The 19,952-nt window shown below is 40.6% G+C and overlaps 1 protein-coding gene across 1 annotated transcript in view; it reads left to right on the forward strand.

The window, feature by feature from the left end:
- The window catches only part of HDAC4 (histone deacetylase 4), a 449,638-nt gene that overhangs the window by 153,404 nt on the left and 276,282 nt on the right, over nucleotides 1-19,952 (forward strand). The window contains exon 5 of the mRNA XM_045032382.1: nucleotides 19,424-19,495. Within this exon, the coding sequence (XP_044888317.1) occupies nucleotides 19,424-19,495 (72 nt within the window). The remainder of the gene's footprint in view (nucleotides 1-19,423; nucleotides 19,496-19,952) is intronic.

A 19,952-nucleotide genomic window follows, 5' to 3' on the forward strand; every position in this document is an offset into this window, starting at 1 on the left:
CCTCGAAATAAGATTCAGAATTTGTGATTCTACTTAATATATTTACTCAAACATTGGCATAGTCTCTAGTTTATAATTCCACAGTTGAACAGCATATCTGTGAAATCTGTTGAATAATAGGTCAAGCACATCCTCTTTGTTTGTTTAGTCATACTGAGATTTGACCACAGTTTGGCTGGTCCTGAAATCCAACCTATGAAATAAGAAAAATCTTTTTTATGTAGTTAGTTGTGTGAAGAATTTTTATGCCTTTTCCCCAGTTTGAGGTCTACACTGTCGACAGGACTGCTATTGACAGAGTTATCTAGATTATGCAAATATCACTTGAATAGAACAATGGCGAGATTAGTGAGTCTCATTGCAAATTGTTTTATTATTTGAAGTGGTAACATGTCTTTTTAACTTGCCACATACACCCTTTATGATTTAGGTAAGTTACCTGGCTAAGTGCAAATGGCACCAATTTATTACTAATACAGTAAGCTTCCTTTGCCGATAACTAGCTAAAGAATTACGCTTGAAAATATTGTGATGTAATGTTTTTATTATTGTCAAGGTAAAGGAAGAGAGAGGGTTAGAGGATGTCTTAAATTATGGTGTGTAAAATACTGTAAACAAAATGCAGCCTTTTTAACTCTTTGGGGTTTTATATTTAAAATGCATATTTAAATGGAAATTAATATTTCTGTGAATCGTTCATTAAATATAGCAACAACATAAGCCTTTGTTCTGTCTTTCACTTCCCTGGACTCAACTATGGCCCAATGTTTTAACAATGTTTCAGTTGTATAATATAATAGTTTGCACTGTTATAGCACCTTCCCTTCCCAGGGTTTTAGAGAATTAACAGTGAGTAAAGGGAAAGACAATCTCTATTTTATGGTAAAGGAAGCTGAAACAGAAGTTAAGTAGCTTGCTCCAGGTCACACAGGAAGTATTCTGACACCATCCTGCCTTTGTCATGAGATCATACGAGTCTGTCTTGTCTTGTGCTCGGTGGCAGTACTTGCCTAGCTCAGATAAAAATGTGTTAATTTTGAATGTACACAGATTAAAATGCTCAGACTTAATTATCCACTCAGTGGTACATCCAGGGCCTGACTGATTCTGCTAGCAGCTGTGGCCTGAGGGATGGAGCTGCTGATGGTACATGACCTAGGCCTGCCAAGGAAATGAGAAAGGGAAGATAGTCACACACACACAACCCTCTGCTCCACAGGTTCAGCCGAAAGGGAGAGCGCAGCAAGGACAGCTTACAGCTAGTGAAAATGATGTGGTAATTAAGGAAGTGGATTCTAAATTCATCATTCCCTCTGGAGAGGCCTCCACTTCAGTGAAAGCACATCTGGAATGAAACTCATGGCAAAATGAATATTGTGTGCCAGCAGAAAGATGCTAAGTAACTGAATAAAATGGAAGGATCTCAGAAATGGAGCAAAAACAAAGGATCATGAGCAGATGATTGTCCCAAATGGCCCAGCCAGTCATGGCCATGACACCCAGCTTTCATGGGCCTGGGGAGGGCCTGGTTGATGTGGATTCCCTTGAAGTCTCTACAGGGGGTTGAGATGGTTGGCAGCAAAGCCATGGTCTGCAACGGAGCCAGTGAATGCCTAGGCTTCCTTTCTCTTGGCACTCTCGAGTACTGCATTAGCTGGGGGAGGGCTTACAAGGGTGCAGCACTATGGATGGTGCCTGCTGTTAATAAGTAAGGAGACTGCACAAAAACACTAGGGTTATTAACAGAAAACACAAAATAGAATCTCTGGCATAGTGCATGAAGTCTGTGCTAGTAACCCACAATTTATTTCACATGAACAAGATCATTACTTACTGAAGAATTAAAAGCAAAAATAGTATTCACATTGTTCCCTGGGAGCAGCCACATGTCTGACTGTACATATGTTCCTGGACCTAAGATATCAAAGGTATTGAGTGGATGCTAAGAGGTTTCACCTTTGTTCCTTGTAGATTTAAAATTCTATCTCTGAATCTGCTATATGAAGTGTAAGTGTGAGAAAATCCAGTTTTTATAGCCAGTACGGTAGCCCACATATTCATTAGATAGATTTTTATATTAGGCAGAACAGTAATTTGCCATATTTCTGGTAATGTTATTGGTCCCCTGTCATGCCTCTCAAACTCCAGATCTGCCAGTGTGTATGTTGACACAAGCCATTGAAATGTGACAAATCACCAAATTATAGGACACCCATGTTTTGGTGTGCATTTGTTATGTGCATAATGGTTTTAACTTTAATATCTGGTTTTAAAGCGTTTCCATCACTGTGAATCAAATAAATCAGATTTGCAGTCTCTAATTGATCAGGGGAATGACCAAAAGGAATGAGAAAATAGTAGAGATGGATATACTATGCTAAAATAAAACAAAAATAAGTGGCAGTATAAACCCAGAATGGTATTTTACAATAGGATTATGGAGAGTATCCATATCTTTTCAGTGTTTAATTGTATTTTCTTTTCCATTTCTCTCTTAATTTGCCTTCAGTTACCTAATTCACCTATTTGAAAGATAGCTGATTTGTGTGAACAGTCTGAACATCCCTTGTTCCCCTAAGGAATGCACACATTACAATTGCTAAATTTCCTTTTATCACACTTATGCTGGACTGTTTTTAACTGACTTCCAAAGCTTTTGACCTAATTAACAGCCTTGCAAAGTGCCATCTTGCTTTGCAAATACTTTTTAAAAAGTAAATTGTTTTCCTCATTCATAGCAGAGTTTTGAAATTTATATTCAGTTGTGTGCACAGGTCAAATCAGTGGAATTGACTTATGATTGTCTTGTTTAAGATGAGTGGCTTTATTCTCCCACCACAAACAATTAAAAAGTAATGGCACAGGAAGCTGAAGACAACACGTTTGCATCTGGCATTTAAAAATATTACTCTTGTCATTTGGATATTAATTTTGGAGTATCTTGTGGTCTGTATCAGCAACTTGAGTTCTTACTCCTCTCATGTGATTGGCTGACAAATGGAATATAATTTGAAGAAAGAGATGATAAAACTTCCTAGTAATATAGTGAAGGTGACATTAACTGTGGGTAGTCGGCATTACAGTGTCTCAACTTTAACTGAAGTGAGATCTGATTTCATGTCAGTTGTTTTTGTGCAGAAATGCATATTGCAGCCATTGTAAGTATTTTGCCCAAGCATCATCTGATCCTGTTTGCCAAATGTTCATGGTTTATATGGCAAAATAGAGCTACAGAAAATAACTTATGGTACTCAACTTGCAAGGTGCTGCTGAGCTGTTACTGACTTCAGTGGCATACTTGTCACTTTCCATGTGACATTTAGGCCTGGTCTACACTAAGAAGGGAGTTCGAATTAGGGTACGCAAATTCAGCTACGTGAATAGCGTAGCTGAATTCGAAGTACCTTAATTCGAACAACTCACCCGTCCACACGCGGCGGGGTCGAACTCCGCGGCTCCCCCGTCGACTCCCTGCTGATTTGTGTGAACAACTCTTTCTGCCGAGGTGGAGTACCGGAGTCGACCGCGGCACTTCTGGAGTTCGAACTATCGCGTCTAGATCAGACGCGATAGTTCGAACTCCAAAAAGTCGAACTCTCCGCGTCGAACCGGCAGGTAAGTGTAGACGTACCCTTAGACATAGTAATGTCTCTTGGGTAATCAGTTGTTGTCAGGGACATGAAGGAGATTTAAAACTCAAATCTCTGTAAACCTTTTGTATAGTAGAGAGAGAAGACATCATTGTGACTCAGTTGCTGTTGCCTATGCATATGATAGAGTCATAGACTTTAAGGTCAGAAGGGACCTTAGATTTAGTTGGGGATTGGACCTGCTTTGAGCAGGGGGTTGTACTAGATGACCTCCTGAGGTCCTTTCCAACCCTGATATTCTATGATCGCCTAGTCTGACCTGCACAATGAAGGCCACAGAATCTCACCCACCCTCTCCTGTAGTAAACCCCTAACCTATGTCTGAGCTAGTGAAGTCCTCAAATCATGGAAGAAAACAAAGTAAGAAAAGATACAGCCGTGGGCAGAAGAATGGACATGGGGAGGAAGGGTAGTGTAGAGACCAGTCTAATAGGTGATGATGGCGGTAGAATGTCTGTGCTTAACCGGGTAAAGAATGTCAGTGAAGCCAAACGGCAAAAATTAAGCTGTCTGTACACTAATGCGAGGAGCCTAGGTAACAAAATGGAGGAATTAGAGCTACTGGTGCAGGAAGTGAAACCGGATATTATAGGGATAACAGAAACATGGTGTAATAGTAGTCATGACTGGAGTACAGGTATTGAAGGCTATGTGCTGTTTAGGAAAGACACAAATAAAGGCAAAGGTGGTGGAGTAGCATTGTGTATCAATGATGAGGTTAACTGTAAAGAAATAAGGAGTGATGGAATGGATAAGACAGTCTGTCTGGGCAAAAATCACATTGGGAAAGAAAGCTACTAGAGCCTCCCCTGAGATAGTGCTTGGGGTGTGCTACAGATCGCCGGGATCTGATTTGGATATGGATAGAGACCTCTTTAATGTTTTTAATGAAGTAAACACTAATGGAGATTGTGTGATCATGGGAGACTTTAACTTCCCAGATATAGACTGGAGGACAAGTGCTAGTAATAATAATAGGGCTCAGATTTTTCTGGATGTGATAGCTGATGGATTTCTTCACCAAGTAGTTGAAGAACCAACAAGAGGGGATGCCATTTTAGATTTGGTTTGGGTGAGTAGTGAGGATGTCATAGAAGGAATGGTTGTAGGGGACAACCTTGGTTTGAGTGATCATGAGCTAATTCAGTTCAAACTAGATGGAAGAATAAACAAAAATAGATCTGGGACTAGGGTTTTTTATTTCAAAAGGGCTAACTTTAAAGAATTAGGGAAATTAGTTAGGGAAGTGGATTGGACTGAAGAACTTGTGGATCTAAAGGCGGAGGAGGCCTGGAATTACTTCAAGTCAAAGTTGCAGAAACTATCAGAAGCCTGCATCCCAAGACAGGGGAAAAAAAGCATCTCAAAGAGGTGATTAAGAAAAAGCAGAAAGCCTACAAGGAGTAGAAGATGGGAAGGATTAGCAAGGAAAGCTACCTTATTGAGGTCAGATCATGTAGGGATAAAGTGAGAAAGGCCAAAAGCCATGTAGAGTTGGACCTTGCAAAGGGAATTAAAACCAATAGTAAAAGGTTCTATAGCCATATAAATAAGAAGAAAACAAAGAGAGAAGAAGTGGGACTGCTAAACACTGAGGATGGAATGGAGGTTAAGGATAATCTAGGCATGGCCCAATATCTAAACAAATACTTAGCCTCAGTCTTTAATGAGGCTAATGAGCAGCTTAGGGATAATGGTAGTATGACACATGGGAATTTTTTCCCTGGAAGTTTTTCGCCTTTCTCTGCAGTGTGGGGCACGGGTCACAATTTGAGGACTTCAATAACTCAGACATAGGTTAGGGGTTTGTTATTGAAGTGGATGGGTGAGATTCTGTGGCCTGCATTGTGCAGGAAGTCAGACTAGATGATCATAATGGTCCCTTCTGACCTTAAAGACTCTGAGTCTGAGTCTATGGTTTAAAGACTTCAAGGTGCAGAGTATCCTCCAGCAAGTGACCCGTGCCCCATGCTGCAGAGGAAGGTGAAAAACCCGCAGGGCCTCTGCCAATCTGCCCTGGAGGAAAATTCCTTCCTGACCCCAAATATGGCGATCAGCTAAACCCTGAGCATGTGGGCAAAACTCACCAGCCAGCACCCAGGAAAGAATTCTCTGTAGTAACTCAGATCCCACCCCATCTAACATCCCATTACAGGCCATTGGGCATATTTACCGTTAATCAAAAGAAAAGAAGTGTTACGGAAGAAAACGAATATTTCTGAAAATACTCAGGGCTTTGCTAAGAGATAGCACTGATAATTTATGCACCATGTCAGACATAAGCAGTGAAAGGTCTCTAATGCTAGATACTATATGTAAAATCGAGAGCAGTGTTGGATTAACTCTTTTTTTTCCTCTTATTCCCTTCCCTTATTCCCATCCCCAGTTCTTATTGTGGACATCCCCAGTTATCTTTTACCCCACAATTGCTGTAATAGTAGTAAATAGAGCTTGTCCAGTAATAGCTGCTTACAGCAAATATTTGTTATGATGGTTTCTGCTGAGTTCTGCATGCTGTTAGGATACACTGGATTTTAATAATAGACTAAGCAGTCAACTCAATTGAATGTGTTATTGGAGTTTCTTCTTGGTAACTGCTATAAATCACATTGTGAGAAGCAAGTGAAGGATGCTTTCATTCTGTTAGACTTCTTGCCTTTTAGATGCGCAGTGCATCTTCCAGCTCTCTGGGCTAATTAAAATGCCATTACAGTACATGTGCCAAGGTCCAGTCCAGGGAGAGTTCTAAAAATAGATTCTTGAGTGCAGACAAATTAGAATGGAAACATGCATAGAGCATTTTTTCATAGGTTTAAGGAAAAATAATGCATTTGCTGCCTTTAATTGCTTCCTCACTCGTAAATGTACAGTTTTTTTTCCATTTTGTAAACTTCAAGTGAATAGGCAGATAAATAATGCATTCACTAAAGTTACTCTTCTCATTACTAATATCATTTTAACTTAGTGTTATATTTCTCAATTACCTTGTATGACAGCAATTTGTAATTCAGGAAATAGTAGTGGACCACATTTAATTGGCAGGCACAAATTGAAGATCTGTGCTGGTCTTTATTCCTCACACATATCCCAGTTCAGAATTCTTTCATTCCAATAATACTAGTGAAGGGCACTGTTTCTCACTACATTTTAGGAAGACAAAACCCCAAATCATCCATGAACTGAACTGTTTTCCTCAAATGTCTGGATGAATATTGTGGGCACTTTTATTCAAGAACTACCCCTCCCCTTTATGCTCCTTTTATAAATTCATAAACAGAAGTTATATGTGATCACAATGCATATATACCTATAACAGAAACAAATATCTAGTTGTTGTTTTTAGATTTGGAACATGTCCATCACATAGTCCCTGGGTGCATATACACAATTAAAACACACAATTCAATGATTGATGCAGTGATACGTTACAATGCATACCACAATATAAGCATCTGAAGAAATCCTGATAAAATAGGTGAGCTTTGCCATGTCCTGAAGGTCAATAGATTTCAGGTTATGTTGGACAGATGGAAGAAATGAATGCAACGTTAGAGGACCCTCCTGAGCACACCCTGCTTTCAGTCCCCAAGATTTCAAACGTAAGCACTGAGCAAGAGCACACCATACTATGTCATTTGCTGTGATTACTTACACCAGGATAGAAAAAGCTATGTTAGAGTTTGCCTATTATATATTGTATAGCTTGAGCTCTATGTAAATACCTTTAATTACACTTTGAAGCAGCTGGGAAGACTGTGCAGTTTTTAAACCTGACCTACTGACTGATTTACTTCTGTAGCCCAGAATCTCCTTTTTAATAAATAAATAAGAACATAAGAACATAAGAGAGGCCGTACCGGGTCAGACCAAAGGTCCATCTAGCCCAGTATCTGTCTACCGACAGTGGCCAATGCCAGGTGCCCCTGAGGGAGTGAACCTAACAGGCAATGATCAAGTGATCTCTCTCCTGCCATCCATCTCCATCCTCTGACGAACAGAGGCTAGGGACACCATTCTTACCCATCCTGGCTAATAGCCATTTATGGACTTAGCCACCATGAATTTATCCAGTCCCCTTTTAAACATTGTTATAGTCCTAGCCTTCACAACCTCCTCAGGTAAGGAGTTCCACAAGTTGACTGTGCGCTGCGTGAAGAAGAACTTCCTTTTATTTGTTTTAAACCTGCTGCCTATTAATTTCATTTGGTGACCCCTAGTTCTTGTATTATGGGAATAAGTAAATAACTTTTCCTTATCCACTTTCTCAACATCACTCATGATTTTATATACCTCTATCATGTCCCCCCTTAGTCTTCTCTTTTCCAAACTGAAGAGTCCTAGCCTCTTTAATCTTTCCTCATATGGGACCCTCTCTAAACCCCTAATCATTTTAGTTGCTCTTTTCTGAACCTTTTCTAGTGCTAGAATATCTTTTTTGAGTTGAGGAGACCACATCTGTACACAGTATTCGAGATGTGGGCGTACCATGGATTTATATAAGGGCAATAATATATTCTCAGTCTTATTCTCTATCCCCTTTTTAATGATTCCTAACATCCTGTTTGCTTTTTTGACCGCCTCTGCACACTGCATGGACATCTTCAGAGAACTATCCACGATAACTCCAAGATCTTTTTCCTGACTCGTTGTAGCTAAATTAGCCCCCATCATGTTGTATGTATAGTTGGGGTTATTTTTTCCAATGTGCATTACTTTACTTTTATCCACATTAAATTTAATTTGCCATTTTGTTGTCCAATCGCTTAGTTTTGTGAGATCTTTTTGAAGTTCTTCACAATCTGCTTTGGTCTTAACTATCTTGAGTAGTTTAGTATCATCTGCTAACTTTGCCACCTCACTGTTTACCCCTTTCTCCAGATCCTTTATGAATAAATTGAATAGGATTGGTCCTAGGACTGACCCTTGGGGAACACCACTAGTTACCCCTCTCCATTCTGAGAATTTACCATTAATTCCTACCCTTTGTTCCCTGTCCTTTAACCAGTTCTCAATCCATGAAAGGACCTTTCCTTTTATCCCATGACAGCTTAATTTACGTAATAGCCTTTGGTGAGGGACCTTGTCAAAGGCTTTCTGGAAATCTAAGTACACTATGTCCACATGTCCCCCTTGTCCACATGTTTGTTGACCCCTTCAAAGAACTCTAATAGATTAGTAAGACACGATTTCCCTTTACAGAAACCATGTTGACTATTGCTCAAGAGTTTGTTTTTCTATGTGTCTGACAATTTTATTCTTTACTATTGTTTCAACTAATTTGCCCGGTACCGACGTTAGACTTACCGGTCTGTAATTGCCAGGATCACCCCTAGAGCCCTTTTTAAATATTGGCGTTACATTAGCTAACTTCCAGTCATTGGGTACCGAAGCCGATTTAAAGGACAGGTTACAAACCTTAGTTAATAGTTCCGCAACTTCACATTTGAGTTCTTTCAGAACTCTTGGGTGAATGCCATCTGGTCCCGGTGACTTGTTAATGTTGAGTTTATCAATTAATTCCAAAACCTCCTCTAGTGACACTTCAATCTGTGATAGTTCCTCAGATTTGTCACCTACAAAAGCCAGCTCAGGTTTGGGAATCTCCCTAACATCCTCAGCCGTGAAGACTGAAGCAAAGAATCCATTTAGTTTCTCCGCAATGACTTTATCATCTTTAAGCGCTCCTTTTGAATTTTGATCATCAAGGGGCCCCACTGGTTGTTTAGCAGGCTTCCTGCTTCTGATGTACTTAAAAAACATATTACCTTTGGAGTTTTTGGCTAGCCGTTCTTCAAACTCCTTTTTGGCTTTTCTTATTACACTCTTGCACTTAAGTTGGCAGTGTTTGTGCTCTTTTCTATTTGCCTCACTAGGATTTGACTTCCACTTTTTAAAGGAAGTCTTTTTATCTCTCACTGCTTCTTTTACATGGTTGTTAAGCCACGGTGGCTCTTTTTTAGTTTTTACTGTTTTTCTTAATTTGGGGTATACATTGAAGTTGGGCCTCTATTATGGTGTCTTTAAAAAGGGCCCACGCAACTTGCAGGGATTTCACTTTAGTCACTGTACCTTTTAACTTTTGTCTAACTAACCCCCTCATTTTTGTATAGTTCCCCCTTTTGAAATTAAAGGCCACAGTGTTGGGCAGTTGAGATGTTCTTCCCACCACAGGGATGTTGAATGCTATTGTATTATGGTCACTATTTCCAAGCGGTCCCGCTATAGTTACCTCTTGGACCAGCTCCTGCGCTCCACTCAGGATTAAATCTAGAGTCGCCTCTCCCCTTGTGGGTTCCCGTACCAGCTGCTCCATGAAGCAGTCATTTAAATTATCAAGAAATTTTATCTCTGCATTTCGTCCTGAAGTGAAATGTTCCCAGTCAATATGGGGATAATTGAAATCCCCCACTATTATTGGGTTCTTAATTTTGATAGCCTCTCTAATTTCCCTTAGCATTTCATCATCACTATTACTGTCCTGGTCAGGTGGTCGATAATAGATCCCTACTGTTATATTTTTACTAGAGCATGAAATTTCTATCCATAGAGACTCTATGGAACCTGTGGATTCGCTTAAGATTTTTACTTCATTTGAATCTACACTTTCTTTAACATATAGTGCCACTCCTCCCCCTGCACGGCCTGTTCTGTCCTTCCGATATATTTTGTACTCCGGAATGATTGTGTCCCATTGATTGCTCTCAGTCCACCAGGTTTCTGTGATGCCTATTATATCTATATCCTCCTTTATCACAAGGCACTCTAGTTCACCCATCTTATTATTTAGACTTCTGGCATTTGTGTACAAGCACTTTAAAAACTTGTCCCTGTTTATTAGCCTGCCTTTTTCTGATGTGCCAGATTCTTTTTTATGTGACTGTTTATCATCTGATCCGGCCCTTACATTATACTTCTCATTCCTCTGCTCCTGACTATAACCTGGAGATTCTCTATCATCAGATAAATAAAGTGAAACTTCTAGGCCACATGGTTGTAAATAAAATCTTCTGAATATAAACTAAGGGTAAATCGATAGCCTTGTCTTCCTATGCCTGCAGATTTGGAGAGGCATGAATTCCTGAAATGACACTTCAATGTCACATTAACAACTGCATTATTGATCATTTTAACAGATGGAATGAGGAAAGAGGTGGGAAAGAAGCTCTGGCATTGGAAATTGCTGTAGGGCAGTGTTTCCCAAACTTGGGACGCCGCTTGTGTAGGGAAAGCCCTACTGGTTTGTTTACCAGCCGGGCTGGTTTGTTTACCTGCCCTGTCCGCAGGTCCGGCCAATCGCAGCTCCCAGTGGCCGCGGTTCACTGCTCCAGGCCAATGGGAGCTGCAGGAAGCAGCCTGAGCTGAGGGATGCACTGGCCACCGCTTCCAGCAGTTCCCATTGGCCTGGAGCGGCGAACTGCAGTGGCTCGCCCCACCAGGGGCTTTTCCTATACAAGCGGCGTCTCAAGTTTGGGAAACAGTGCTGTAGGGAATGAAGTGCAGAGGGCAGAAGAGAGAGAATACAAAGAGACAGGGATGAGAAACAAAAGGTTTGGGAAGGAAGAGGGGACAGAAATAGTGGTGTCCCAGGGTGGAGGAGAGGACATATTTTCTCACTGAATGCTTAATAAACAGTAGTAACTAAAAGTATAGTAATTATACAAAGATCAGATTCTATCTTTGATCTTTGTGCAAACATCCCTTTTGACATGAACGGGCGTTCGGTTGTGGATGGGGAGAGGGGGTATGGAGTACTAAATTTATACCCTGGCCCAAAGAACAGCACTAGTGGAATGCAGCCCTTGCTATCAAGTGAGTGTGACATGCTTGCTTTAATTGTAACCTAGCTCTACTCCATTCATGAGCAGCTGCATTTTCCCTTAACCATATTTTCTGAGTGGCCTTTTAAGTTAGGCCCTTTCAGAGAACAACACAATAATCCAATGTTAGGATCACAAAGGCAGGAATAACTCTGACAAGGTCTACATCAGGGACACAGAGTCACAATCATTTTACTAGAAACCAGTGGGAGAGAGGGGAAGATACTTCTGGTCACTAGTGCCAAGTGAGGATTTGGGAGCTATCAGACCTGCAAGTATTCCTACACTGCAAACTTTTCAGACAAAGTTTAGTTACAGTCTTGTCTGCCATGTCCTCTGAATACTGCCCTAAGGCGCTGAGCAGTGTCTGTTTGTCTGGGCTGAGCCTCAGCTAGCTTGTCAACTAAACTTTTTCTTGGTTAGATACTTTTCCCCATTTGGGCTTGATGAGAAAGATGCAGATTTGCATATCATCTGCATACCTATGGCAAAATAGCCCCAAATGTCTGTCTACCCAAAAGCCTCACCATCCGGGTGGTGGAATAGAACAGCATAGAACTCCACGTGAGTGTCATTTGAACTATTGATAGTAGCCCCTAGAAGCTCTTTGAGAACAGAACTGTTGAAGAGTGATTCAGTCTACAGGCAAGTAAACAAAACTCTCACTTTATACCATGGTATCGAAAGCTGCAGACAGATCAACAAGCACGGTGTTCTCTTTTGTGCTATGCCCAGCCCAAAAGCCAGATTGAAAGGGAACATCAAATTATGTGGAATTGAGATGACACAGCTGCCTCACTACTACTTACTCAAGAAGCAACAAAGAATCCTGTGGCACCTTATAGACTAACAGACGTTTTGCAGCATGAGCTTTCGTGGGTGCATGAGCTTTTCTTGCATCCGAAGAAGTGGGTATTCACCCACAAAAGCTCATGCTGCAAAAACGTCTGTTAGTCTATAAGGTGCCACAGGATTCTTTGTTGCTTCTACAGAACCAGACTAACACGGCTGCCCCTCTGATACTACTTACTCAATAACTTGAGCTAAAAAAAAAAAAGTGATAGAGAAATGGGGTGTAAATTGGCATGATCACTAGCCTCATTGGTCTAATGACTTGTCATTTGAAGGAGATTGATACCAAACCCGCCTATAGAAAGATGTTAATTATTTTAACCAAGATCAGGCTGAGTACACTCTGCTCAGGTTATCTAGTCTGTCACATGAGACATCACTTATTGTATCTCCTCCCCTCCATGTTTTTCTGGGATGTGTAACTTTGCCATGAGATATTACTCCCCTGTGGCTCCCGCTCCTGGAGGAGACAAAAGGAAAGAGAGGACAGAGAAACTGGTGCAGTACAGGTGACTTGGTAAAACAGCCTGGAGAAATATCTACTCTTTTTTCCCTTCAGTTAAATTTCCCTTGATTAATCTGATTGTATTTGTTTATTTGGGTGGCTGGGGAGAAAGGGCTAAAATGTCTTTGGAATTTTGGTAACGGAAACTCATTTTATCATTTTTCAATCCAGAATGTCTCCTATCTCTTCGCTTATTCATGAATGTTGGCATAAAACACTGTGTAAAAGCATTTATCTTGTATTGTAAAGGTCAGTTACACGTCATCAGAATTATGAACTGAACGTCTCAAGTAACCATGGTAAGAAGGGAACGCAGCTCAGCAGGAGCAAAGAAAGCGCTTTTTTTATTCAGGATCTGAAGTTAAATTCCATCAAGACTGCCAGCTTATTTTCAGTGTGGTAGCACAACGTATGTTGTATTGGTTGTTATCACACATTTTTTATTTTAAAAAACATTTTATAGTTTTTTCTCTAATATACCTAGAGTTTGTAGTCATAACTGTAAGGTTGCCTAATCAGTCCTCTTCCAGTGGCCCTTTTTTCAGTTGCTCATAGCTTTCTCAAACTTTCACTAGATTTGCTGCTGGGAGAATGATGATTTCTTTTGATGCCTTTCTTTAAAAAAAAAAGTTGAGTTTGCTCAGTTATGATTAAATCTTTTTTTGAGAGCGAAGACAATCCAGGCAAATTTTCTCCTCTAGCACTCCAGAAGAAGGGGGAAGAATGTTGACATTTTGCAGGGAAGAGAGCTCTTAAACTGGATATGTGGTCTTTTGTTATCTGGTGAAAATCTGACTTGATTTGGCAGTTATCATGGTTAAAAAAAATCTCTTCTTTCAAGCATGGTAACTTTGGTTTTTAAAATATTTTAAAATAATGATCTTCCAGTATTCTAATAGCAATAGACTTGCATGATTAATAACATTGTGTGGAATTTTAATCTTCATAGCAAAAATTGTGGAAACCCTAACCAATAGATCAGAGTAGCTTTTGTACTGCTTGTTAGATATTTTTTCCTGAGCTGCTTTTTGGAAACTCTTAAGTATCTCTTTAAGGGAATTTAGTTGCTTTTGGGAAGTGACTCCTGACTTTTCTATTTTTTTATTCAGTTTTATAACGGTGGTTAATATGCAGCAGCTAACTTGTAGTGATACATGACCAAACTCTTCCATGTGTATTTTCGATGTAACATTACAGATTTTATTGAATGTTAATGTTAATTCCTATTGTAGCAAATGCATTGACAGTATGTATTTGTATGATTTTAATTTTGAAAGAAAATGTCCTCAGGCTCTGGATTGCTATTTGGTCCCAAAATTTAGCTTTCTGTGGTATCTTTATCTTACTACTAAAACGGATTTCCCCAGGCAGACCAGATTTGTGCTTGCCTGCTGATTTAAAATAGTGATTTTTAGAGTGTCCTGGCAACAGCTGAATTGTGTTCAACTGATCTTTTCAATTGTTGGGTTACGGCAGATGTGGAAAAGAAGGATTTCTGCTTTGCTTGGCCTGTTCGGGTAATAACAGTGCTAGGCAAAACCAAAACTCCAGGTGAAAAAAATGATTTTGCTTTTTATGAGGAATTAATTGCCTGGGAGATACCTTACTCCTATAAAGCAGTGAGCAGAAAATTAGTCAATATATGGGATAACTTTCTTTGTTTTGACTGTCAGTGACGTTGTTTTGATTATCATCCCATTGCATATTATCCATACTCTTGCTTTGATGTTAAAATTGAATTGTAATATTGAGTTAAAACTCATGGAGATGATCCTGATCCATTGTGACTGGGTTCTTCCTTTTCATCTTCAAGCACAAGGGCTCCTCCTCCCTCAGAGTCTCAATGTCATGCTTGCAGGGAGAAGTGTTCAGTCTCCCTGCCACTCAGCGAAGCAGACACTTCTCTGGGGGTCTTCAGTCTGGAAGTCTGTAAAATGGACATGATGTTGTCCTCTGGTATCACATTTGTGTGTAAGGTTCTGCAGTCTTCCCTTGGGTTTCCTTCAGTAAAACCCTGCAGATGTGCTTTAAAAAGTGGGAAGTAAAGAGATTCATATAAGAGGAAAGGGAGTGAGCTCTGTGCTTAGAACCTGGGGAGGAAGTTCCTTGTTGTAGTCATGATCTGTTACAGAACAGCCCATGTCATGGGCAGTGAAGTTATAGGAAAGAAAGTAGACTCTACATTTTCTAAGCATGGTAATTACACTTTTCTCTATGCTAACCCTTTTAGAAAGAGAATTCGATCAAATACACCTCTACTTCGATATAACGCTGTCCTTGGGAGCCAAAAAATCTTAACGTGTTATAGGTGAAACCGTGTTATATCGAACTTGCTTTGATCCGCCAGAGTGCGCAGCCCCCCCCCCCCCCCCCCCCCCGGGCGCGCTGCTTTACTGTGTTGTATCCGAATTCATGTTATATTGGGTCGTGTTATATCAGGGTAGAGGTGTATAGGCATGTAAACTGAACATTTTATTGCTTAAGACCCATATAGAAATATCTATCTATCTGCTCTAGGTGCCTGTGTCATAACTTAATAGACAGTTCATAATAATTAAATTGCATCATTTCCATCCCATGTACTTGCCAACCAGCAAGCTAGCTAAACTAACCATTGAAACAACCCTTCCTGTAAATTTAATCTGTTACATTTCTCCCAGTTAAAATAAAGGAATTCTAGAATGCCTTCCAGGTGATCAGATGAGGGCTGATAGGAACAAAGAGGGAGAATGTTACTTCCAGGAACTAAAGTGGGGAGAATCTGGTGTATTCCCCAACAATCTATTTCAACAATTAATGTTAAAATGGAGGGAAATAATGCATCAACAGAATAGGATTTTGTATATATGTAGTATTTATTTCATGTGTGTTATTGACGGTCTAGTCTCTGGTGCTAGCATTTTTTACTGCAGTTTTCTTTCTATAGGAGCAGCGAGAAAAGTAAGTATAGTATAGGTTATTTGGTTTCAGCCAATTCAATTTAAAAAAAAATACTGTCATGAGACTCCTATCTAGATACTGTAGGACTAGTGAATTGAAAAACCTCTTTTCCCTCATCATAGCATCACTTAAGTTATTCTTCACATTTTGTTAATATTTGTACTGTCCCCTGTCAAGGCCTTGATGTCTTTGGTGCATTGGGAGCTGTGGGTGGGGTAGAGAGGGGGAAGCAGCAGGGAGTACACTACTAGAACATCTGTGGTGTTTTGTTTTGTTTTAGGGGAGGAAATAGGATTTTTTGAAATTTCAAAAATGTCATATTTTTAATTTTTTTAATTGTTTAAAAGTGTTGTGAACTCTAGATTGGTTTCTGAAACTTTGAGTTGGATATCAATAAAGTATGTTTCAGAATCAAACTTATGTACTTCTAAGTGCTAGCAAACCTACTGTCCTCTCCATGAAAATTTCTCTTAGTAACGCACTTCCTTCCATGCTAAATAGTGATTTCATAACTTATAAAAACAAAAACTCTGGCTTACTCAGTATACTCCTGTCTCTCAAGATTTCAGTGTTTTAAGGAAGAGGTTTTTAAAACAAATTTTCTCTTGTACTGAACTGAGCATATTATTGAGGCTGAATAAAAAAAGAGTAACAAAAAGGTTTAATTGTTTTGATATGTGGCTTTTTGAAAATTCAATTATTTGGGCATTTTTCTTATTTAGATTTATAAAAAGATACTAGAAATATCCATCACAAGATCAGGCAGCCCTTCTAAAATTGAACATTCACAATAATAAAAAATCCTAAACTCTTTAAGTCAGTAGCCAGAATCCATACAATTACAATCTGAGCTGGCCCCAGACTGTAACTATCTTATGCCAGTAAATAGCTGTGGCTAATTGTAATTCCATCCATTCTCCAGATACCCTGCTAAAGATCAGCATGTCTCAGTGCTGAAACTCTAGACCAGGGGTGGGGAACCTCCAGCCTGTGGGCTGGATCTGGCCCCCTGCTTAATTTCATACAGCCCGTGGCAAGTCTCCACGCCATGGGCCGGAAGCCCTGAGCCTCAGCGCCCCCACATGGGGCTGGAGCCACAAGCACCAGTTTTTCCCGCTGTGGGGGGAAGCTAGGGTGCCAGGCTGGTTGGTCGGCGGCCCCTAAGCGCAGGGGCGATCAAGAAAGCTTCACGTCTGTGTGTGCCTACCCGCACCCGTAGGTGCTGCCCCCACAGCTCCCATTGGCCTCGAACCGCAGCCAATGGGAACTGCAGGGGTGGCTCCTGTGGGCAAGGACAGCGCACATTGTGCAGAGCCACCTGGCCATATCGTGGCCGCTTCCGGGAGTGGCACGGAGCCAGGGTGGTGGAGGGGGGGAGTCTGTCTTAGACCTGCCGCCGATCGGGAGCCACCTGAGGTAAGCGGCACCCGGCTGGAGCCCACACCCCTGCCCCAGTCCTGAGCCCACTCTCGCACTCCAACCCCCTTGGTCCCCTCCTGCACCCTGAACCTCTCATTTCTGGCTCCACCCTGGAGCCTAGGGGAAGCCCCGAGCCTCTGCGCTCTCCAGTGCGGCTATGTGTGGCCCGTGACTGATATTTTCCATGGGTCAGTGGGCCCCGATAGGAAAAAAGGTTCCCTACCCCTGCTCTAGACCTCTGCAGAGTAAGGGGTTGGGGAGAAGTCCTTCCAGAGACAGGAGGCTCTCACAGAGAACCCTCTGCCACAAGCACCCTCTTCTGTATATAGAGATTACTTTTAGCATCTCTGATGATTAAAGCTATGGCAGTATAGTACTCTGGTAACCAGATCCAAACCAGTTCCCTGAATGCCACCTGGAAACCTACAGAGAGCCTGCAGAATACATGTATTCCTAGTGCAAAGCTTTGTTTAATACGTGAGTTACTGCATTCTGGAGGGTCTTCTGCTTCTGAATAATTTGAGGTGTAGCCCTAAATAGCATTACAGTAGTCTAATGGTAAGGTGACAAATGCATAGATAAGTGTACCAAGTGCCACATCCCAAACAAAAAGTTGCACTCCTCTTATTAAGCACAGATGGGACAGTGGGCTCTTCGCTATGTAACCTTTGTTCTAATAAAGCCACAAAGTTGTGAGCTTGGTTCACAAATGAGTATACACCACTTGTTAATACTGTTGATATAAGTTTAGCCAGTTCTTCCATTTCCCTCTTCCAGTTTAGTATTAGCTGTCCAGATTAACCCTCAGCAGAACCTAGTCCTCAGCCAAACACCAACTTCTTATAGACAAATCTCTCATATTCATTCCACTGCAGCTGTGGGATCATCCATTATTTTACTGGGTGTTCTATTTCCTTTAATAAAAAACAAACATCCAAACTTTTTAACTGGTATGTGTTCGAGGGGCAATATTTGCTACCATTTGAAAAGAAAAGCTCATGACACAGCTCATTTTATTGATATATTGTACCTGAGGTTTTACCAAATCGAAAGTGCTACTAAGACAACTGATGCACACAACAGATAGGACTTTTAATTACATTTTCTCTTCAAACTTTTTGGAGTAGAGAAAATAAGCAGAAAAGATGAGCCAGTATTGATGTAATGAAAAAACATTAACATGTAAATGATAAACTCAGTGCTGTCTTTTGATTTGACTGTGACAGACAGGGTACCTGTTTTGATGTTTTTCTAGAACTGTAAATAACTTTATTCACATGACTTTAGAAGGTAGAAGACAGCAGGATGTAGGAGAAGAATTAACAAACAAAAAAAAAAGTGGGGGAAGTTGATGTGGGCCATAGTTGCATGGTCAACAAATACTTTAAGTGTTTGCTCTTTCATTTTTGGGCAAAAGTCAAGAAGTCTGGTGTGACATTCTACCTCAACTTGTTTTGTATGGACGATGTAATCTTTAAAATAGAAAAATGCTTTGACAAGATGGACTTCTGCATATTTTACAAAATAAATGTGGGTTGTTTTGGGGTTTTTTTTTAAGTGCCTTTTCTGAAATCCAAACCACTGCAAAACAAGGTGCATGAGGCATGTCTGTGCATTTTAATCTCCTGCACCGCACTCTGTTTTCTTTACCATCTCTTCAGCATATTACAGCTGTTCTTAGAATGTGCCTCCCAGGTCTGTGTTTCTGTTAGCAACTTCACCATACTGTTGTTAAACAGAAAAATAAATAGCCATTTATTTATTCAATGATAGGACTTATTTACTGTACCTTTTTAGTAGCAAGACTGACAAGTAAGGCTCCCTGAATTCCGACAAGTACAACTAAATACTAAATAAAAACCAGAGCAGAAGAGATTAAAGTAGGTTTCATATTTTCTGGCTTGATATATAGTGATTGTTATGGTACTGACTTTAGAGCATCCTTGTTTAAAGTGATTTGTGATATTGGTATTTTTTTTCCTTTGCATTGATAATTAGTTAGTGACCAGAGGTGGGGCTAGCCCATTGTGGGCCCTAAGCAGGAATATTTTTGCCCCCTTCCAAACACATGCTAATGATTACCCCTCCCCCCCCCTTGAGCCTTGAGCTGCTTGAGGTCCTAAGCAATTGCTTAGTCTGCATATCCCTAGTGCTGGCTCTGTTAGTGACTTTGGTTAATTGAACTACTTTAGACATTCCGCAAACAGGTGATGATGTCAAATCCTTTTTGTGTTTTCCAGATGGACTTTCTGGCCGAGATCAGCCAGTAGAGCTGCTAAATCCACCTAGAGTGAACCATATGCCCAGTTCTGGTAAGAAGAAAATACATTTCAGTCGAGTGTTATTCCAGGAAGAAAGGCATGCAGAGTATTGTCTTATTTTTCTATTGTAAAGGGGTTAGCAGATTACAGCTGTAAATTTACTGAATGATGTCTACTAGGATTTATAAAAATTCACTTTTCCACAGTGAGTGAAAATGTTGACCTAGTGAGTGTGATTGGGGAGCTGCTGGCTCTTCTGAAAGAGAAGTGAGAGGAAATGAGCGGAACAGTCCAGGTGCTCCTGGGTTTTTTTATTAGGGGGCCAGGGAGAAAGCAGAGTGACTGGAGCTACAAGGTTGTTCACAGAAAGTGAGGGGGGACCAAGAGCGGAGTAACCCCTGAATTACTGGGCTTCTCACAGGCTGGAGGGAATTACGAAGTAAAGTGGCCTCTGAGTTGCTGCCCCTTAGGAGCTGGGGAGAAAGAGTGAGGAGTAGAGTGCCTTCTT

The sequence above is a fragment of the Mauremys mutica genome, chromosome 10 (assembly GCF_020497125.1).
Source record: "Mauremys mutica isolate MM-2020 ecotype Southern chromosome 10, ASM2049712v1, whole genome shotgun sequence".
In the NCBI taxonomy this organism is placed as follows: Eukaryota; Metazoa; Chordata; order Testudines; family Geoemydidae; genus Mauremys; species Mauremys mutica.